The sequence below is a fragment of the Ceratotherium simum genome, chromosome 12, assembly GCF_057802395.1.
Source record: "Ceratotherium simum simum isolate JZ-2026a chromosome 12, ASM5780239v1, whole genome shotgun sequence".
Lineage (NCBI taxonomy): Eukaryota > Metazoa > Chordata > Mammalia > Perissodactyla > Rhinocerotidae > Ceratotherium > Ceratotherium simum.
Window position 1 is genome coordinate 70,111,502 of NC_141911.1, and position 23,003 is coordinate 70,134,504.

The 23,003-nt window shown below is 41.9% G+C and overlaps 1 protein-coding gene and 1 long non-coding RNA gene across 2 annotated transcripts in view; one reads left to right on the forward strand and one right to left on the reverse strand.

Annotated features, from left to right (window-relative positions):
- Positions 1-2,911: 2,911 nt before the first annotated feature.
- Positions 2,912-6,225, reverse strand: RPL34 (ribosomal protein L34). Its single transcript, XM_014784600.2, has 4 exons — positions 6,152-6,225; positions 5,970-6,069; positions 5,556-5,659; positions 2,912-3,039 (listed from the first exon to the last, which is right to left on the reverse strand). The coding sequence occupies exons 1-4, from the start codon at positions 6,214-6,216 to the stop codon at positions 2,955-2,957; spliced, it is 354 nt and encodes a 117-aa protein (XP_014640086.1). The 5' UTR covers positions 6,217-6,225; the 3' UTR covers positions 2,912-2,954.
- A 301-nt stretch (positions 6,226-6,526) lies between these two features.
- The window catches only part of LOC147915878 (uncharacterized), a 170,514-nt gene continuing 154,037 nt past the window's right edge, over positions 6,527-23,003 (forward strand). Inside the window, exon 1 of the long non-coding RNA XR_015553847.1 lies at positions 6,527-7,931. This is a non-coding gene — a long non-coding RNA (uncharacterized LOC147915878). The remainder of the gene's footprint in view (positions 7,932-23,003) is intronic.

Genomic DNA, 23,003 nt, shown 5'->3' on the forward strand with positions numbered 1-23,003 from the left:
GAGAGGAGAGGCATTAGCAAAGAGAGGGCGAAGAAGTGCTGTCTGCAGTCAAGAACTTAGTGGCTAAACTTCACACAAGTGAAGAAATGGTCACCAATCAGCCACATTTCACATCCTAGTGTTATGGACTGCATGCTTGTGTTCCCCCAAAATTTATATGTTGAAACTCTAATCCCCAACGTGATGATATTAGGAGGTAGGGGCCTTTCAGGAGGTAATTAAGTCACGAGGGTGGAGCCCTCATCATGGCATTAGTGCCCCTGTAAGAAGAGACACAAGAGAGCTTGCTTCTCTCTGATCTTCATCATGTGAGGATACAAGATGGCCCTCACCAAGAACTGAATCTGCCAGCACCTCGATCTTGGACTTCTGTATCCAGAACTGTGAGGAACAAATGTTTGCTGTTTAAGCCACCCAGTCTACGATAATTTGTTACAGCAGCCTGAGGAGACTAAGATACTCAGGAAACACCACTGTAACCTCAATAATTAAACATGACTGTTGAAGTACTGTACTTCAACGCCAGCTTATGAATTTATACAATCAGCATAAATGAAATAATCAGATGTATAAGAATGCTCACAACTGTTAAAAGAGAAAAATTGGAAATAGCCCAAATGTTCAAAAGAAAGGGAATATTTAAATTATTACAGATTTGATGGCATATGCAGCAACTAAAATTTTTCAAAAGTGGTATGTTCACAGGGGTTAAGTGGGGAACAGGTTGAAAATGTATATATCAAGTATGCTTCCAATTTTGATTTAAAATGTCTCTTATGCCTAGAAAACAAAATGCGAGGAAAGACATCAAACTATTAAACATGATTATCTGCATAATGAAATTAAAGGGGATTTTTTCATTCTATTTTTCCATACTTTCCAAATTGTCTACAAAGATGTTTTATAAGAAAACATTTCAAATGTAGAAAAGGTTAAACCATTTAACATGCAAAGAATTCTTTGAAAAGTATGTAACTTTCATGCTTTAGCTTTCTCAAATTTCTCAAAGTTAACCCATTTCTTATTTTGCTGAAACTTGATAGTCCTCCCCAGTTGTCTGTGTCCAGTCAAGTTGTTGTACCGAGCTCTGTGTAACAGGAGAGGGAGGGGCCCTGCAGGCAACAACAGATGCTGGGCTAGGAAATGGAGGCTCCCCTGCCCACCACAATTGTCACTTAAAAATTCCATCTCAAGCCTTTCAAAAACTAGATTAGTCTGCAAAGCAATCAAGTAACCTGAATTAAAATTCTAAGGCACATTGTTTTTGAGTGTTATTTTTAAAGTACTAATTTTTAGATCCTTACAGCAAACACACTACAGGACCTCAAAACATGTCCACGCAGGATACATGAGCCTCACTGATGGAGAAATGAGATGTTAATCTACCTCAGGATCCAATGCTTTTCACTAAATCCCCAGTAAAAATCTTTTTCTTAAATTGGGATTAATCATTACACAAGACAATTGTTATACCCTGGTTGCTTAAACAATCCTTGGGATTGGCAGGCATTTGGGGAAACCTAATGGACCTCAAATCATCTGAGACTGAATGTGGACGATTTCGGCCTCAGCTATCACTTTTTCTTGTGTTAACATGTCTATTGGGGGTGCCCACGGTCATTTGACCTCACATCACTAAATACACCATTTGCAAAAACCCTAGCAACAAAGATGGCTGTGGGTAATACACACCTGTGTGCCTCAGCTCCCTCAACTGTAAAACAGGGATAATAAAGGCGTTACAGGGCTGTTGGGAGGACTAAATGAAGACGTCCGGTGCTTTGAAGCTCAGGCACATGGCAAACCCGGTTATCACTATGAAGATGATATCGAGTATTGTCATTAATAAATTGCCTGAGTTCAAATGCCAGCTGAGCCAATTATTAGTCCTGTGACAACTTCCCTCTTATGCAAAATAGATTAAACATCGTGTCTGCGAAGAACGAGTTAACTGGCAGTGTGGTACAATGCAGGGGTTAAGAGGCCAGCAAGATTTCTGCCTTTTTCCTTCCTAAGAAAAGGTCACTGGTATTAACTAGGAGAGGAAATGGTCCTCTGCATAAGACATTTAAATTACATCATGCCAGTGAACAGTAAAGAAATGTCTAAATTGAGGAAAAGGGTCAAAATTTACAAAATTCTCCAGAACTTTTGGCTTCTAGATTTCTTGGCTTATGCCAAAAGCCTGGGGGTTCTGCTCTCGACTCTCTCTTGAGATTGGAAAACAAACCTGACATGGCCTGAAGAAATGGTCTTGGAAGACAATTGAACTGAGCTTATGTATGCAGAATACTTGGAGGGATGCTTGGTACAGTCTAAGCACGCTAAGAATGAGAGATTATTAAAGTCTTTACATACTTTCACATTAAGAGTTGTCAGAAACAATATTACATAGTTCTAAGAGAAAATATACTAAGGTCCATATGTTAATTTTCTGACCTGGTTTATAAGGCCAACGTAAATCAGAACTTGAACTTCACTAGACCCATGACATGAAGTTTTGTACACAGGAGGAGCTCATTATTTGATGAATGTGGAGTTCTGAGCTCTCCAAACCAGACCATTCTTGAACTAAAGTGAACTAAGCGAATGGAGGATTTAAAGATGATGTGAAAAGGTTCCATTCCAGATAGTGTGTTGAGCACCGTGGTTTCTGTCCTACAGATTTTGGTGCTGAAGGAGATGCTATGAAAAAGATCCAAGCGGTATTAAAATAAACACTCGGCTATAAAGGCCACTCTTCACAAACTGCCCGAAGTCTTCTAGAGCTACCAGCAGCAAATTCTAGCAAGCAATGACCTTCAGTTACTGTCTTCTAGAAAAAGTAATCAACTAACAATTGTGGGGTCTCCAGATAGCACATAGAAACCAAACCTGTATACTAACAAATTACAACAGAAATAACAGAACAAGCCTTTTGACTTTTTTTATTACTCAAAAAAGCTTCATTTGTTTTATTTAGCTTTCTGACTCTGTGCTTGTGCCTTCAACACTTTCACAACGATTTTCTGCTCCTCAATAAGGAAAGCACGCTTGATCCTAGAAAGAAAAATATCAAATGAGTATAGTTTTACAAAAAACCATTGATTTAACACAGGCAGGAAAAGTACCAAAAAAGCACCGAGCAAAGCAATCAGAGGATACCCAGAAAAGTAAATGAAACCCACAAGTATAGATTAAAAACTTAAGAGCTAAAACTACACAGACAGACCCTTTCAGCCTAAGGTCTAGTTCCTATACTGGCATTTAAAGCAGAATAATTCTTCAATTCTATGCTGGTAGTACCTAACCTCCTCTTCAGAGTCAGGATACACTATAAAATCACCCCCACAGGAGACTGCTGCCACTTTCATTTAACCTCATTTCATTATTAGATCCAAGACTAGTGATATTACTTGATTTGAAAAATGCCTTAGAATGTTAACCACATTACTGAAAATTTCCAGTGAAAAAACAACACAGGAAGGAGTTATGTGCTGGCAGCCCAAATGAAGAGGTCAAAGTGCAAGAGGCACTTGATCAAGAGCAAGGATTCTAGAGCTTGAGTGTCTGCGGCCAACTCCACCACGTACTAGCTGTGTGACCCTGGGCAAGTCACCTCCTCTGTCATGAAGTACAGGAATACCCATTCATACCTATTCTACAGGGTTTCATTATAAAGACTAAATCTGGAAGGAGTTGCAATTCCTGCACTTTGACCCTCCATGCAGAGAGGAAGTGCGTGTTACGGATCACTATGACTACAGTGCAAGGACCTGGAGAACAGCATGTGCTCGCTACCATCTGTTAAACCAGGTGCCTCCAGAGACAAAGCACTCCTTTAATCCCCACAGACACTTGTCCCACCTACGTTCCCAACTGGTACCCCTGCCTATCTAATAACCTAGCCTCAAAACCCTGGCATTTCTGACTGCTTCAAATCTGATGTAATCAATCATATAAAAATGTAACTGCCACTCGTACTCAGGATCCTTAAAAATTTCCTAAACTTACTCAGAACAAAGACCACACAGACCCCCTGGGTGTCACAGCTAATGCTAATCTACAGGCTACCCTAGAGATCTACACCCAAACCTCCAGGAGCTAGGGCCTGAGAATTGCATTTTTAACAAGTGTGCCCAAGTGGCTTGTTTAGCGAAGTCTGGAAACCAGACTGGTAAAAACTCATGACCCATTCACCTCCCATGTACCCTCCCGAGTCCTCATTTCAGTCTTAATGTGCCAGATCAAAACTATGCGCATCCTTTGACTGCAATACCCTTTCAACCTCTTGCCCAAAACTTACCCATCACTCAGGTTCCACCTCAAACACCATTCCTAGATTCTCAGTCACCTGGAAGTAATTTCTCCTCTAAACTTCAATCATAGTTAAGTTTTCCGGTATTTCATGGAGGTTATATTTATCTTGTATTTGTATTAATGTGACATGCCTTACCACCCCCTTACAAATTAACTCCCGAAACGCAAAATGGACCTGCCAAGGTTGGGTGTCATATCTGGTTTAGAAACTTAGCCGGACCACTTGACAAATGAGCTGAACAAACTGGAGGCAAACCACTCCTCCAAACCAATTACTTCACTTGTGAAGACCAATCACCTCAAATCCTTCCCCTTAGGTCTCTGGAGGCAAGTTAACGTAACCAGTGGGGTTAAGAGTAAGGGTCTCAATAAAACCTCGAATGAATCCCTTACCAGCTATGTGAATTTAAGCAACAAGCTTTAGTTTTTTCACAAAAGATGAGGAAAATACAAACATCTCCCCAATGGACCTAGACTTGCAACAGCATTTATCATAAAGATGCTGAGTAAACATTACCATCATAAACCCCACCGCTTCCACTCCTCCTATGCCACTACCAGTTCTTTTGCATATCCAAGAGACCCAGGCCTCTACCCAGGCTTCTCCCGGCACCCCTCCCCCTATCCAGCCTTCAGGTCTCAGAAAGGCAGGGGCCATTTCCTTAGCCTTCACCAAGTAGGGAAACTGTCCCAAGCACTCACTCTCAGTTGGAATGACGACTTCACTATCCATCCTGCTACAGTTTTCTTTTCTGGCTCACCAAAGCTTTCCATGCCCCGCTCAAAACCCATCAACTCCCACATTTTTAAGGATCAAGCTAAAAATCTACCCCAGAAGGCCCTTCTCAATGTGTGACTTTCCTACCGTTCCTGTCCATCACCTCCTACAATGCTCCGCTCCAGCCATGCTAGAACTAGACTAGCTATTTTGTTCCACATTTTTAAGACCTTCTACTCTCCATCTACCTGACTGATCAAACCACTCTTTTTTAGCTGCCTCCCCAACAAAACCAAGGTCCTTTAAATTTCTACAACTAGCATAAAGATGCTCTCAAATTGTAACTGAATTCATTTGAACTAATATCATTTATTAGTTTGTATAGCACCAATCATCCCTAATCAAGGAAGGATTCTACAGTATGCAACTTTTGCTTAAATAAGTTATTTTTTCACCAGTCTTCTAACAATGATTAGCATTCAGTGTAAGAGACACACACGCATACGTTTAAGAAAGTCGTTTTAACTGTTATAGTTACCTGTCACGGACACATTTGGCACACATGGAACCTCCATAGGCCCTGCTGACATGCTTTTTCGTTTTAGACAACCTCATAAGAACTTTAGGTCTCACAGCACGAACCTGCATAAGGAAAATGTTGACATTACCTTGTGACGTTTTAACAGAAATTGTCCTAGACGTTTGGTAGGTGGTAAGGCAAACACTAAACTAGGTTACAAAGGGAAATCGTGTGCCGATTTATGTGAAAGGCACTTCACTGCATTTGTCATGCAGGCTTTAAAAGTCTATGTTCTGGACAGATCTGGATCATGGATGCTTAGTAATTCTCAACCCTTCTCATGGTGACCTGGCCTTCATTCATTCCCTTACAAAGGAATTAACACTCAAAAGTTCAACCCTTGTTGTTATTCATAGCAAACTGTTTACTTACTCCTCGAAGTCGGCCTGGGCACACGCCACATGCGGATTTTGGTGCTTTCCCAACTTTCTTGGTATAAAGGTAAACAATTCTATTACCAGGGGTTCGGGACCTGGGAAGTGAGAGAACAAGCAACAGCTCAGCATTCTGCAGAATCAATGCCAATATGTATTTTAGATGTTAGAAATACTTACAGCCTAGTTTTGTTAGAGGCTGTATTGTAGGACAGCCTACGACGATATGTCAAACGCTGGACCATTCTGAATGCCTAAATTGAGAAGAATGGAATAAAATGAAGTAAAGTTGCACTGTACAAAAAAATTCAAATCTTTAAACAGCATTACATAATTTATACATTATCCACATATATATTCCTATATATCTTACCCTTACATTATGAAAAGGATTCCATATTTTAAAACTACTCATATTTAAAGGTGATTGGTAAGAGGCAATGTTGGTTTTCCTGATGGTAACCAAACGTGGCACTGGGTTAAAATTCTGATTACCAGGCTTCTTCCTCAAAGAGTCTGATTGTGATTGGAGTAGTGTCCCGCAGGGCTACCACCGGGCGAAGTCTGAGAAACGCTGGTTTTAAAGGAAGAGCTCACTTGAGCATCTAAGTCGAATCCTTAGCTACACACTTACTGGGACTATCTTCCTCATCTCTAACATAGGACTTTTCCCTAGGTCACGCAGCTGTCATCAGGATTAAACGACAGGAGCTATGGGCGCACAGCACACGCTCAGGGTTCAGTGTCTTGCCCCAAAGCAGAGTCTGGGTCACGTTAAGAGCCATCTAACATTAATTTTGGTATGAGACCAAGTGTCTTCGGATGACGGCATCTAACTGGGGTTGTTTTTTCATTCATCAGCTGGAAATGATATTACTTGGCAAATCGCTTATACAGATACACGTACGAACGATTTTTTTCAGTCAGCTACCCAAACAACACAAAAACCTGAGAGTTGAATCAACCTCATTTTATCCCGAATCTTGCAGCCGTTTCATCACAGCACGTCGCCGTCAAAGACAAGCGCCTGCATCTGCCGCTACCAGCTGCTGACTACCGCCACCGCACACGGCCGTCGGCGCCTCCAAAGCCAGGACACAGGACTCCCCGTCAACACACTGTCTTCCCGCTACCGGCCTTGGCATGGCGAGCATTCCGAGACAACGACCCGAACGCGCCGGTCGCCCGCCCTCCCAAAGCCTGAGGACAAGTACCGGCGCGGTGTGAAAACGTGGGCCTACGACGTGACAACGGCCCGCGATATCGCAGAGCCCCAGCGGCCGGACCACAACTCGTTTATCTCCAAACGCCGGACTCCAAAGGCGATAAAGCCCCGGGTGGGGAGCTCCGGCCACTCACGGCTCCGGAGGGGAGGCCCGAATCGAGGGGCGCCTGAAGCTCAAAGCCAGAGACTAGCTCACCACCAGCCTTCCTTCTGAGCCCCTACCCCCGCGCCAGCTCAAAAGACTGCGCCTGAGCGATCCCGGGTCCCACAACGCCCCGGATGGCGGCCGATTGTAAGGAGAGCACCTACAGGGAAAAGGAAAAAGCAGCCGTACCTCTCTACACCGTCCCCGGAAGAGGAAAAAGGAAGCGCTTGCGAGTTCAAAGGTCAAATATGACTGCGCAGGACAGGAAATACGTCAGACCCAGAGTTTTGGTGGAGAGGGCTGCCATGTTGTACGGAAGCCGCGCAGCCCCCTGGGGGGCGGGAACGCATAGTGCCGCCATGTTGTACGGCAGGCGCCGCGCGCTCCTCCGTGGGCCGGCGCGCCCAGCGGTCCACACCGAGATCTGGGAGGCGCTGTGGGAACATATGCAGATGACAAACGAGCTGCAGAGGGCAGAGGTGGCAGAGCAACCTTTTTCGTTCTTAGGGGCGCTACGACACAGTGACCCTAAAGAGCGCCCGCTGTGGGGCTGGCCCCGGGTGTGAAGCCCAGTTCTGACACTCCATTAGGTGAGCTCTGAGGAGGCACTGTCGGCCTGCCCTCCTTCCTGTCGTTCATTCAGAGCGCGAGCTCACAGATGGGCTTTTAGCCCAGCGTCTGCGATCGCTGGCCGTGTTGCCTGGGCGCGCCCTCACGTCCCTGAGGGAGGGCCGGTCCCCGAGGCCCGGGGCGAGCCCGCGCAGGGCCGGGCGGGGTGAGCGCCCAGGACGCGTGGCCCGCGCTGGGGCCTGTGCCCGGCCTCTCAGACTGTGCGACGGTGACACGGGGCGCCCGTGTGTTTCCGGAGGAGAGCGTGCTCCGCTTTCGTCACGCCGCGGGGTTCACGGCCTCCTCGGCAGCCGGGGGCGCGGCGCGGCCCTCAGGAGGCGGCCGCGGAGGGCCTCCGCGTTTCCGCCGGCCATTCGCTCGGGGACGGGCGGGGAGGCGGCGCCGGGGTGCCCTTGCAGACGCGCCTGCGCGGGGCGAGGCCGCGGGCCGCAGCCGCTCCCGCGGGGACTCGGGCAATGGGGTGGCGCCCCCTAGCCGCCCCAGACAGGCCGGGGCGCGGGCCTCGTGCCCCCACCGCGGCCCGCCCTCCCCTGACCCGGGCACGGCGGGTTCCTGAAGCGGAGAGCCATGTCCAGTGCGGGAGGCGGGCTGAGTCCCCCGCTCTGACCGGAAGAGAGCGGCCCGGTGTCCACTCCAGTCCCCGCCAGGTCTGCGGTCAGGCGAAGCAGGCGAGGGACGGAGGGCAGGCGCCCTGTCGGTGTGGAGGGCGGTCGTGGCCCGTGGGCCCGATGGTCGCGTCCGGCCTCGCCTCTGCCGCCACACCAGCGGGAGGCTCTGCTGCTGCCCTTCCCGGTGCTGGCGCGCACGCAGCCGCCCCGCCCGCCCCCGTCGCGAGCCCCTTCCTCCGCGGTCCTTCCCGGCCTGGCCTCCGGACTCCCCTGTCTCTGCGCCGGGCGCGGACAGGGAGGCTGGGGGAGGGAGCCCGGCGTGGCGCCGGAAGGAGCGGGAAACGAATGCGTTGCCTTGGAACGTGTTCCCTCTCCTTCCAGCGAGACGGGGCGGGGCGGATGCGCGCCAGACGGGAGACGCGCGCTCGCCCGGCCCCGCGGCCGCCGCCCGGGAAGAGCGGGCCTCGCCGCCCGCGTTTCCCTTCCTGTGCTGAACGCGCCCTGGCGTCTGACTGCTCTCTTTCGGGAGTATCTGCGTTGTTTTCTTGGTCAGTCTTGCCAGAGATGTGGTGATTTTATTCAACATCTCAAGGAGCCTCATTTGTTTTGATTAATCTTTCTCTCTTTTAGTTCTCTGTTCATTGACTTCTGTGTACTTTTACTAAATGTTTTTTAAACTTTTGTGAGATGGAAATAGATGAACCTACCTCATGCTTTTTTCCTGGCTTGGACTGGGAAGCTTTGAGGTTTAAAATTCATTTATTTAAGGGATTTTTTTCATAAAAGTTATTAATTTTAATGTGGTCAAATTTATCTTTTTGGAGTTTGTGCTTTTTTGTGTCTTGTTTTAAAAATCCTTTTCTACTGGAAGGTCTATAAGTTATTCGCCTATATTTTCTAATGGTTTAAAGTCTTGTCACAGACTCATTTAAAGTTCATTTTTGTGTATAGAGTGAGTTAGGAATACAATTTTCTTTCTTTCCGTATATATAACCTTATTTTTTCCCAACTTCTTTTAGGGAAAAGTCTCTCCTTTCCCCACCAATGTGGTATGTTACCTCCGTCATACACCAAAGCTCCATGCATGTGTGGTCTGTTTCTGACTCTCTGTTCTGTTCCACTGGTCACTTTGTCTTTTCTTTGTCAGTTCCACACACTCTCAATTCTTGAGTAGATCCTAACCCCTGGAAGGGCAAATATGCACTACATTTCCTTCTTTTTTGGAAGGGAAATTCTTGACCTTTTTCTCTTCCAGATACATTTTAGAGTCAGCTAATCTGAATTTTGTTTGCATTTGCATTGAATCTCTGGATCAGTTAGAGGAGAATTGACATTTTTATGTTATGAAGTTTTCCTAAGTATGAATATAGCATCTCTCTCCATATATTTAAGTCCTTGTTAATGTCCCTTAATAAAATTTTTTACTTTTATATAGAGATTTGCTTGCCTTTTGTTAGATTAAATTTTAGGTACTTGACATTTTCTGATTCTATTGTGAATAGTGTCTTTTATTTCTATTTTTTTTGCTGAGAAAGATTCGTCCTGAGCTAACATCTGTTCCCAATCTTCCTCTTTTTGTATGTGAGCCATCACAGCATGGCCACTGACACATGAGTGCTGTAGATCCACGCCCCGGAACTGAACCCCGGGCTGCTGAAGTGGAGCGTGCGGAACTTCACCACTAGGCCACCTGGGCTGGCCCTGAATGGTGTCTTTTAAACTATGTATTCTAGTTTTTTGTTGCTGGTATATAGGAATGCAATTGGTTGTATGTTAATTTTACTTTCAGTCATCTTGATAAACTCTTCTATTATTTCTAGTAATTTATGTGAAGGTTCTTTTGGATTTTCTAAGATTTGTTAGAAGCAGTAATTTAAAGTCTTCACACATATAATACGTATGCAGCTCAATAAATGTTCACAAATCGAATGCACCTACATCAAGGCACAATACTGTCAGCGCTCCAAATGGGCCCTCTGTGCCTCCGTCCATTCTCCACCCCCTTTTCCAAAGGTAACCACCACTCTGACGTCTACCCCATAGATAAGTTTTGCCAATTTTTGTACTTTAGGCAAATGAAAAGTAATATTTGTATCTGGCTTCTTTTGCTCAACCTTATGTTTATAAGGTTCATCTATATTATTTATTAGTCTTACTGCTGTATAGAATTTCATTGAGCAAACCTACCACTGTTCTCCTGTTGAGGGGCACTGGGCGGTTTTCAAGTTTGGGTTTTATGAATAGTACTGCTATGAACATTGTAGGATATGTATTTTGGTGAAGATGATGTATGCATTTCAGTTGGGTATATGCCTAGGAGTGGGATTGATGGTTCATAGAGTATGTATGTGTAGTAGGCAGGAGGCTAGGAATTCTGAGATGGCCCCCATGGCTTCTGCCCCATGGGGATGCGCTCTCTCTTTCTCTCTCTCTTTTTTTTTTTTTGGTGAGGAAGATTGGCCCTGAGCTAACATCTTTTGCCAATCTTCCTCTTTTTTTTTCGCTTGAGAAAGATTGTCCCTGGGCTAACATCCGTGCCCATCTTCCTCTACTTTATATGGGACACCGCCACAGCATGGCCTGACAAGTGGTAAGATGGTCTGTGCCCCGGATCCAAACCTGCAAACCCCGGGCTACTGAAGCGGCCACCGGGCTGCTTAACTTAACTGCTGCGCCACTGGGCCAGCCCCTATTCATCTCTATTTTTAAAGTTTTATTCATAGAAGTTTTATACATTTCTTATTAAGTTTATTTCTAGGTATTTTACCTGTTTGTTGCTCACGTAAATGGCATCCTTTTTTCCACTACTCCATTTAGCTATTCTTTTTATTGAAAGTTATGAATTTTTGTTTATTAATTTATATGCTGCTACTTTACTGAATTCTCTTATTATTGGTATTTAATTTTTTACTAATTTTGGGGGGGTTTCCAAGTATATTATCCAGGTATTTTATCTCTTCCTTTCTAATTCTTATGGCTCTTGTCCAATTCCATTGGCTGATACTTCAAACACAGTATTAATAGTAGTGTAGATAACGGGCGTTTCTGCCTCGTTCCTGACTTTAGCAGGAAAGCATCCAGTGTGTCTCACTGGGTCATGTGTTAATTAGATAGCCACTGATTACTATTTCTTAATTTTTTTTTTTGTGAGGAAGATCGGCCCTGAGCTAACATCTGCCAATCCTCCTCTTTTTGCTGAGGAAGACCGCTGTGGGCTAACATCCGTGCCCATCTTCCTCCGCTTTATATGGGACACCGCCACAGCGTGGCTCGACAAGTGGTGCGTCGGTGCGCACCTGGGATCCGAACCCAGGCTGCCAGCAGCGCAGCACACGCGCTTAACCGCTACACCACAGGCCGGCCCCTGGGTTTTGTCCTTTTTAAAAAAATTTTTTGACTGATATATTTTTAATGTCTAGAGCAGTACCTGGCACATAGTAAGCACTCAAAAATATTTTTTAAGTGAATGAGTGACATTGGAGCCAATCAAGGAATGGTGAGAGGGAGCATTTGCACTTGAGCTTCCTATTCAAGCAGAGCTTGAAGTTAAGAATTTTAGTATTGTTTCTAGATGAGATCATATTTGGTAATCTTGCTTTGGCATGTATTCGTTTTTAAATTTAAACTGGGAACCTCAAGAAGAGTAGCAGGAGTGGCTCCAGCTTTTCTCAACCCTTGAGAGGCCCTGAGAGACAGCGGTTCACCTTACCCTGCAGCTCCGTGTCTTCTCCTGAACTACTATTGAGCCCTTTTGCAAAATGTGTCACCTGCATCTTTAATTGCTTTGCCGGTTTGAGCTGTACTTTAGAGGTAATTTTTGCTACAAAGAGTTAAAATATCAGAACATTTTAACCATTCTAAAATTTAGAACTTGAATTTGAGACAAATTAGATTTTTCTTTTTTTTTTTTTAAGATTTTATTTATTCATTTTTTTCCCCCCAAAGCCCCAGTAGATAGTTGTATGTCATAGGTTCACATCCTTCTAGTTGCTGTACGTGGGACTCGGCCTCGCGTTGGACGGAGAAGTGGTGCCTCGGGGCGCGCCTGGGATCCGAACCCGGGCCACCAGCATCAGAGCATGCGCACTTAACCGCTAAGCCACGGAGCCGGCCCTAGATTTTTCTAATAGAAATGTTCTGAGCCTAAAGCCCTAAAGGGGAGTAAAGAAACCAATTAACTTTAATTTAAATAATCATGTCTTAAGTAGCAAATGAACCAAGTTCTATTGTTAAAGAACAACTGTATTAAATCTCTGAAAGGTTAGCTTCCAAATGGCATTAATGCTGTGGTTTCCTGTCTTACTAATGAAATAAGTTTCTATTGCTCATTGTAACCTCTGTTTGTTGTCTTACTGGACATTGTTATTGAGAGTAGGGGAGGGGAAAGATGGAGAGATCAAGGATAGAAGAGTTGTGTGAAATTCCCATTGATGTTCCTATTGTTAGTAACTTGTTTTTTTTAGAGCAACAAACAAAAAAGCTAATCATTTTATTCCTGGGAAAAAAAATAGTACAGGAAAATGTGAGAAAAGCTTATTTTCTTATTCTAAAACTTGTATATATAGTATATGATTTTCTGTTTGTAGTTACTATTTTAAAATAATGTATTTATGATGATTGAGATCACTCTTTATAACTCTAAAGACTGAATTTTCTCCAATGTCTGTAAACATTACGGCAACCATCAACAATGTATTAATAAGGTATATATTATGCTAAAATTTGGCGGTGGGTTAATGCCTGGAGGTATATTTTGGACGAGTTTATGTAATAGGTAGAAGGAACATGAGTTTGGCAAGCAAAGGTTAAGTCAGATCATGGAAGGCTTTATGCTCAAAGGCTTCAACTCTATTCTTCTCCTGCCTTCACTATTTCTTTCTCCTCACCTGCTGCCTTGGTGACCTTCACCTCGCCGGGACTGTCTCTTTATCTGTAATATGGGGATAATAATCCTATATTACAAGTATGCTGGGAGAATTAGTGGAGGTAAAGCATGTGACTGAGGCTGGGACACAGTGGAAGCTTAATAAATATTGGCCTTAGTTTTGTTTTCTAGAATTGAAATGCTGCTTTCTACTCTCCCTTATTACCCAGTTTTGCACATCAGTGTTATATGCTGTGCTTTACTAATGTTTGCTGTGCTCTTGGGAGAACCTTTTTATTTCCTTGTGGTATTTTGGGGAAGAAGTCAAGAGAAACTGCTATAGAATTTACCAAAATGGAAAATAGCCTGGATTGACAGAGAAGGGAAAAAGTGTTAAAAGGGTTGAGTTTCTGGAGATACTTGTTTCTTCAAAACATAGCCACTGCCTTTGCTGGCAACATGACCTGTGCCTTGTGCCAATTATTTATGCAAATCAAGATTTTCTATTTGTGGAAATCAAATTTTTTTCCTGTGAAGGACTTGGTGAGATGATGCTATGGAAGGATCCAGTGCATTTCCATTATTGCTTGGTCAACAGCAATATTATTTTGTAGTAAGAGGAAAATAATTTTGCAGAATGATCCTTCACCTCCACATAGAAATAACATAATATCATGTTTGTGTTAAAACTTTTTCTTCCAAAATGTCATAACCCCATACGAAAGAGAATTAAAATCCCGTTATTTTAATTTGCATCTAGCCACAAGATAAGTAAAGTTATCATTGAAATTCTAATTAAATGGGATGATTGACTAAGGTAGCACATCAAAGAAGAGAAGTGAATATGATAAGTCGAAGACTTATTAATTAGTCTGCGTGGAAGAAATTCCAGGGATGTCAAGCTGAGCCTGCTGCAAGGAGAAAAAAAGCAGACAAGAAAACGTTCATTTCTTTGAAGTTAGGAACTGAGATAGTGACGGAGGTAATTGTGTCTGACCGGATCCAGTAATGAAGAGCTGTAAATCAGACCTCAGAATGGAAGGAAAGATTCAAGTAACAACTGTGGCGGCCCCCCCTGCTGCGAAGAAACGGAATGCAGAGTGCACTAATTGACCCAGCCTATTTCCCAGTAGTTCTCTGTTATTATTTATTAATTTTTAATTTCTGAATTATTTACGTCCTGGGAAATTATTCTTGACAGCCTGTTAGGCGTGCCACAGTTAATGGAGGATGAAAGGACTGGTACCAGAATTAGCAGGGATATACTCACAGGCTACTGGATTTAATGATTTTGGAAAGAAAAATTGATTTCACACAGTGTGTCACTTTATACCATGTTAGGGATATACCAGCTATTTGATTAATTGAGGAATAACCAACTCAAAGTATATTTGAAGTGTAAATGAGGCATACTGCTCAGCTGTTTATTTTCCCCCTTTCTGAAAGATCTGAATTTTCTTGAAGCTGATGATTAAAAGCTGATGAAGACACACTTGCACGCTTTGAATGCACACCTGTTTGATTCGTATTAACCTCAGAGGGGAAGAAAACCCTGAAATACAAAAGGAGATATTTTCACTTTTCTTCTTTCTTCTAATCTCTTAACGTGGTTTCTTTACTCCAGCGTCTGGCACAGCAGTTGTTGCATCCCTTAAGAACAAGGCTCAAGAAAATTTCTCATTTGTTTTATGGCCTGTGATCACAATCAGAAAGCAGCAGTGCTTGATAATGAACAGAAGGAAAATGTATTAAAAGAAAACAATGACTTTAATGGATAAGGGAAGAGGATTAATCTGTTAGGAAAATGAGTGAGGCAGAAACACGCCATCACCAGCCAGCCTGAAGCTCTGCGGCATTCATGACTTTGCCCTCTCGGGCCAACCTCATGAGCTTTCATGTGTCTCCTGCTGCCATCTTTGTTCATCACTCTTTGGCCTAGTCCTCTAACTGGTGTCCTTAAGTCAAATCTTCCTCTTCCACTGTATTCTACACCAGTGGTCCTCAAAGTATAATGTGCAAACAGATCTCTTGGGGGCTCTTGCTACTCTGCAGGTTTAGATTCAGCGGGTCTGGGAGGGGCTGAGATTCTGCATTTCTAATAGGCTCCCAAGTGAAGCTCATGCTGCTGGTCCTCCACAGGTATTTTAGCGGCAAGGTCCTCAAAGCTCTGGCAAACTTATTTTCTTTACAACATTGCTTTTAACCACATAACTCTCTCATTCGGAAACCTTAAGTGATTTCCAGTATCTACAATTAAATATAGATTCCTTAGCCTGGCATTCAAGATCTTCCTAATATGATCACAACCTGTCCTCCTGAGCATGTCCTACATTTCCCAGTTCCCTGCTTTTGTTTATGCTATTTCTGCTTCCTGAAATGCTTCTGTCTTAGGAATTTCTACCAGTGCAACAAGGTGTGTTTCTAATACCACGTCCCCAGTGTTGACTACACTAACCTTCTCCCACTCAACAAGGCATGGGTTCTCCTTCACATTCTTTCTCTCATACTTTAGTTTTACTTCTTTTCTTGCCATGTGGTATCTTCAGTCTTGTATTATTGCTATGAATGTACTTATTTCTCCCTATGCACATACAGGATTGTAAGTAATGAGGGTGGAGACTGTGCTTTATCTTTGTGACCTTCCCACGTGCAGTGCACAGCACAGAGTCTGTATCTAACAAATGTTTAGTTAAACTGAACTATGTGAGAGTATATCCTCCATGGTCATTCCTCCCCTTGTAAATTTGTAGTGTCTCTGGAATTCTTTAAAATAGCACACAAATTCTGCCTTTTGCTACTCCATTTACTCATGCATCCACTTACTTGTTTACTCAAAAGCATTTGAATGTTCTGTGTGCCAGGTGCAGCGCCAGGGGCTGAGACAACTGTCCCTGCCCCTTGAGATCCCCCCAGACTCTTCACTTTACTAACTTCAGCCCCAAAATATAACCTATCTAAGCAATATTTGTTCCTTTAATTTTTAAAAAGGGCAAAACTCTTCTTGATAATTCTTGTAACTGTTATGGGCCTAAGCATCATCACCTCAGAGTATGGACTGCCACACATCCTGAGGAACTTTCTGCTCTATGTAGACTTTGCATATATTTGTTCTCCTCTCCAAAGGATTTAATAATCCTTAAAGCTTTGGCCATTCAACCACCGTTCCCACCCTGTCCCCTCCAGTACCCATTTTTCAGCATTGTACCAGTTCTCAAACCATTGCTTCTGCTTGTCCTAGACTCCTTACGGGTGAAGCTCCACAGTGTATTTAACAAACTTACCCCAACACCAAATTGTTCTCATGTTCCTTCCCCTTCTTTCCTTCTCTCCTCTTTTTTTCTGTCTCTTTCTCTTTGTGCATCTCATGCCCTTTTCCTGCCATACTTTCCTTAACCCCTATACTCTACCAAATCCAGAGGGAAAAAACATTTTTTAAAAAACCTCCTTATTATATATCTACCGTAAAGATTCAGACAAAAATAAACCACAACAGGCAATTGTGTCATGAAGTGTATGCAGGGAAATGCCCAAGGGTCTAACTACAAATAAAAAAGAGGCAAAGAAAATTGTATTGTGGTTCTTTGGTGGCAAGCAACAACTCTGGCTAATAAGCAAGAAGAGAAGAAGGATTCAAGGGTTGCTGAGAGAATAGAGGATAGAATTCACTAGAGTTGAATTTAGGTGAGCAAGAATGCCACCCAATAAGGACTGATCCCTTAGTGTGCAAGCTAGGAGAGCTCACTAGGGTCTAGATCTTACTCTGTCTTCTGAGAATTGACTCATAAGTAGAGTAACCCCTTGGGAAGACTGGTTATTGACTCCTATACCCCTTGAGCTCTCTTGGTTCCAGTTCTTCTTGAGTCCTGGCTATTCAGCTCTTTCTTCAACTGATTTTTATCACTGGCAGCCAAAGAACCTAGACTTTGCATATATTCATTCTCCTCTCCAAAGGATTTAAAAATCCTTAAAGCTTTGGCGATTCAACCACAGTTACAATAGCAGGTGCTCAGTAGAAGATTGCTCATCATCCACATGGTGTATCAGATATGAATTTTATACAGTCTACAGGCACAACTCCCTAGTCTACACAAGCATTCCACTTTTGTGCCTTTGCTCAAGCTTTCCCGGCAGCCTAGGCTGTCATCCTCCCTGCTCCCCTTCTCCGCTTGCTCAATGCCTATGCTTTTCTTATTTTTTAACAATAACATCACTCGTAGGAAAGAATCAAGTTATTCTAAGTTTTATTATGAAAAAATTCCATGTACATTAAAGTTAAAAGAATAAAACAGTGAAACTCACATATCCTCTGCCTGGATTCAATAATTGTTAACATTGTGCTGTATTTGCTTTATGTGTTTTCAAAGTAAATTTGACATGATGATACTTTCCTGCTAAACACTCACCATGCAACTCCTATATAACACAATTCCATTATGATGCCTTAGAAAATTCATAGTAATTCCATGTTCAATTAATCTAATTGTTTCAAGAATGTCTTTTATATATATATGTAAATTTTATATATTAATAATATATAAAGTATATATATATTTTAACCCAAGATCAAATCAAGATGATCACATATTGCATTTAGTTGTTAGGTTTTTTTAAGTCACTTTTCATATAGAGCAGTGCACTATCCTTTTTATCATGATGTTGACCTTTTGAGAGCTACAGACCAGTTGTCTTGTAGAATGTCTCACATTCTGGATTTGTCTGATTGTTTTCCTCATGTTGTCATTTAACTACTTCTATCTCCTATACTTTTGGTAAACTGAAAGTTAGGTCCAGAGGTTTGATTAGATTCTCGCTAAACGTTTTTAGCAAGACTACTTCTTAGGTGATGTTGTGTACATCTCACTGCATCAGATCAGGAGGCACATTATATCTGGTTGTCTCACTATTAGTGATGCTAAGTTTGGTCACTTGATTAAAGTGTGACCTCAAGGTCACTCCATTTTAAAGTTAAAATTTCACTATTTATTTTTCAATCCCCAGATCACATGTGATACTTTAATCTCTTGCCCTTATGTATTAATTGTCCCTTACTCTATGTTATCTGTATTGTAATACTTTTACTTTGTGTTGTGGTAATAGTTTTTTGACGTATGTTTTCCTTGCTTGATGGTGAAATTCTTGAGGAGAAGGTTATTTTATTCATTTTATCTTTTTTAAGTTCTCTCTGAGGAATGAAGCAAGGTATAAATGTACAAATAAAATGCATTTCATTTATATTTGAAACACCAATATCCAGCATATGGAAGATTCCTTATAAGAAATGATTGAGCCCTGGCTGCTCCATCTCTCAGAATGGTCTATCAATGAACGAAATAATTCTGCATCTACTCGTTTGCCATAGATTGTTTCACTGACCTTTGGAACTGCAGTTCCAGCATAGAGAGGGGAATGATTAAAACTATTAGTGATTCAGGAATATTACAAAGCAAAAAAAGTATGGTTCTGATGTAGGAACACACAAATGGAGCAGAATGAAGAGTGCAGAAATAGATCTGTGTATATATGGTAATTCGATATATGATATCGATACCTGGTACCCCCGGGAAATGGAAAAGGATGCCTTGTTTGGTACATGGTATTAGGAAAACTGGCTCACCTGGAGACAAAGCTGGACTTTCACTTACACCATACAGAGATGAACTGTAGATGGATTAAAAACCTAAATGAGAAAGGTAAAAATACAGACCCAGTAGAAGAAAATGAAGAATATCTTTGTGAAATTTATAAAATCTTGAAAACACAAGTCATAAATGAAAAATTGATGATTTAACTACATCAATATTAAGGCTTTTTTTGTTCACTGAAGGATACCAAAAACAAACAGGGAGAGAATAGTTGCAGAATCAAAAACTAACAAGGGGGCCGGCCCCCTGGCTTAGCGGTTGAGTGCGCGCGCTCCGCTACTGGCAGCTCGGGTTTGGATCCCGGGCGCGCACCGATGCACCGCTTCTTCGGTCATGCTGAGGCCGCGTCCCACGTACACCAACTAGAAGGATGTGCAACTATGACATACAACTATCTGCTGGGACTTTGGGGGAAAACAAGGAGGAGGATTGGCAATAGATGTTAGCTCAGAGCTGGTCTTCCTCAGCAAAAAGAGGAGGATTAGCATGAATGTTAGCTCAGGGCTGATCTTCCTCAAAAAAAAAACTAACAAGGGAATAATATCTAGATCAGTGATGTCCACTAAAAATGTAATGTGAGCCACATATGTAATTTAAAATATTCTAGTAATCATATTAAAAAAGTGAAATTAATTTTAATAATATATTTTACCCGATATACCCAAAATATTAGCATTTCTACATGTAATCCAAAAAGAAAATTATTAATGAGATATTTAAAAAATTTTTATACTAAGTACTTGAAATCTGGTGTGTATTTTACAACTTACAGCCTATCTTAATTTAGACAATAAATTTTCATTGGAAATATTTAGATTTCATAAAAAGTAGACTCAACTACAAAAGACCCTGACTAGCCAAAGGAATCTTGAGGAAAAAAAAATAAAGCAGAAGGTATCACACTGCCTGATTTCAAAATATACTACAAAGCTATAGGAATCGAAACAGCATGGTACTGACACAAGTACAGACACATGGATCAATGGAACAGAACTGAGAGTCCGGAAATAAACCCACACATCTATGGACAACTAAGTTTCAGCAAGGGAGCCAAAAACACAATGGAGAAAGGAAAGTCTCTTCAGTAAATGGTGTTTGGAAAACTGGACAGTCACATGCAAAAGAATGAAAGTAGACCATTATCTTACACTATACACAAAAATCAACTCAAAATGGATTAAAGACTTGAATATAAGGCCCAAAACCATAAAACTTCTAGAAGAAAACATAGGCAGTACACTTTGTCATCCGTCTTAGCAGCATCTTTTCAAATACCATGTCTCACCAGGCAAGGGAAACAAAAGAAAAAATAAACAAATGGGACTACATCAAACTAAAAAGCTTCTGCACAGCAAAGGAAACCATCAACAAAACAAAAGGACAACCTAACAATTGGGAGAAGATATTTGTAAACCATATGTCTGATAAGGGGTTAATATCCAAAATATATAAAGAACTCATACATGTCAACAACAGAGGAAAAAACAACCCAATTAAAATTGGCAAAAGATCTGAACAGACGTTTTTCCAAAGAAGATATACAGATGGCCAAGAGGCACATGAAAAACTGTTCAACATCACTTATTATTAGGCAACTGCAAATCAAAACTACAATGAGATGTCACCTCACACCCATCAGAATGGCTACAATTAACAAGACAAGAAATAACAAGTGTTGGAGAGGATGTGGAGAGAAGGGAACACTCATACACTGCTGGTGGGAATGGAAACTGGTGCAGCCACTATGGAAAACAGTGTGCAGATTCCTCAAAAAATTAAGACTAGAACCACCATATGATCCAGCTATTCCACTGCTGGATATTTATCTAAAGAACACAAAACAGGAATGTGTAAAGATATATGCACCACTATGTTTATTGCAGCATTATTCACAATTGCCAAGACTTGGAAACAGCCTAAGTGCCTATCAAGGGAGGAATGGATAAAGAAGATGTGGTATATAGACACAATGGAATACTACTCAGCTATAAAAAAAATGAAATCTTGCCATTTGTGGCAACGTGGATGGTCCTTGAAGGTATTATGCTAAGTGAAATAAGTCACATGGAGAAAGTCAAATACCATATGATCTCACTCATAAGTAGAAGATAAACACAACAACAAACACACACATAGATACAGAGATTAGATTGGTGGTTACCAGAGGGGAAGGGGGGAGGGAGGGGAAAAGGGGTGACAGGGCACTTGTGTGTGGTGATGGATGGTAATTAGTCTTTGGGTGGTGAACATGATGTAGTCTATACAGAAATCAAAATATAATGATGTACACCTGAAATTTATATAATGTTATGCACCAATGTTACCTCAATTAAAAAAAAACTAGACTCATAAGCCTCAGTTGTTCCAAACATACTTAAAAATTTTCCAATAAATATATTAAATTCAAAAAATATTTATCTTTAATATTTGCATTCATGTTGTCAAAACTGGTTCATCTTTTTAAGAATTGATTTGACTTTTAAGCAAAAGCATATCGGTTTTAAAACTACGTTAATCCAAATGTAAAATATGTAAGATGTGTAAAATCATTATTATTGATTTATGTTACAAAGAGTTTCAATCTCAACATAAATTCTTGCACCTATCTAGCTAGGTCAAAAATAACTTTTCATATGGAGTTTTAAATTTAGTTTGTTCATTTGTAGTTTGATATCTGTGAGAAATTGTAAATCACACTGTTATTTTCTGTCTTTGATTACCAAATATTAAGCAAGCTTTCAGGAAAATCTTAAATTGGACTTAACAGTATCTTTTTTTTTGTTGTTAAAGGAAATCTTTATTTATTTATTTATTTTTTTTGTGAGGAAGATCGGCCCTGAGCTAACATCTGCCAATCCTCCTCTTTTTGCTGAGGAAGACTAGCCCTGGGCTAATATCCATGCCCATCTTCCTCCACTTTATGTGGGACGCCGCCACAGCATGGTTCCACAAGCGGTGCATCGGGGCGAGCCCAGGATCCCGGCAGAGGGAGCATGCGCACTTAACCCTTGCGCCACGGGGCTGGCCCCTCAGTTCTGAGAATTTTTGTTGACTTATTTTATTAATGATTTTTTTCACTTTGTTTTCTCTGTGCTCTTTTCCTGGAAAAAACATCCTTTACTTAGATGTTGGACCTTCAGGTCTACTCCTTTTATTTTTCTTATCTCTTTTCTCCTATTTTCCTTCTCTTTTGTCTTTTTGCTCTACTTTCTCAGAACTTTCTTCAACTTTATCTTCCAATTCTTCTGTCAAATTCTTTTGTGTTTGTGTGAGGAAGATCAGCCCTGAGCCAACATCAGATGCCAATCCTCCTCTTTTTGCCAAGGAAGATTGGCCTTGGGCTAACATCTGTGCCCATCTTTCTCCACTTTATATGGGATGCCGCCACAGCATGGCTTGATAAGCCGTGTGTCGATGTGCGCCTGGGATCTGAACCTGCGATCCCTCTGGCCGCCGAAGTGGAGCACGTGCACTTAACCGATATGCCACTGGGCTGGCCCCTAAAGTGACTTTTTATTTTTTTATTATTTTTTATTTTTTTTTGTGAGGAAGATCAACCCCGAGGCAACATCCGAGGGCAATCCTCTTTTTTGCTGAGGAAGAGCAGCCCTGGGCTAACATCCGTGCCCATCTTCCTCTACTTTATATGGGATGCCACCACAGCATGACTTGACAAGCCGTGCACTGGTGCGTGCCCGGGATCCAAAACTGTGAACCCTGGGCTGCTGAAGCGGAGCGCTCGCACTTAACCACTGCACCACCAGGCGGCCCCCTCGAATTTTTTCATTTCAGCTGTTTTTTAACTTTCAAGATCTCTTTTTGCTTTGAATTTTCCTTTTATGTAGCACCATTTTCTAGTTTCACAAGGGTAATCATTTTTTCTGATTTCTCTGAAGATACTAATAGTTTTGTTGAAGG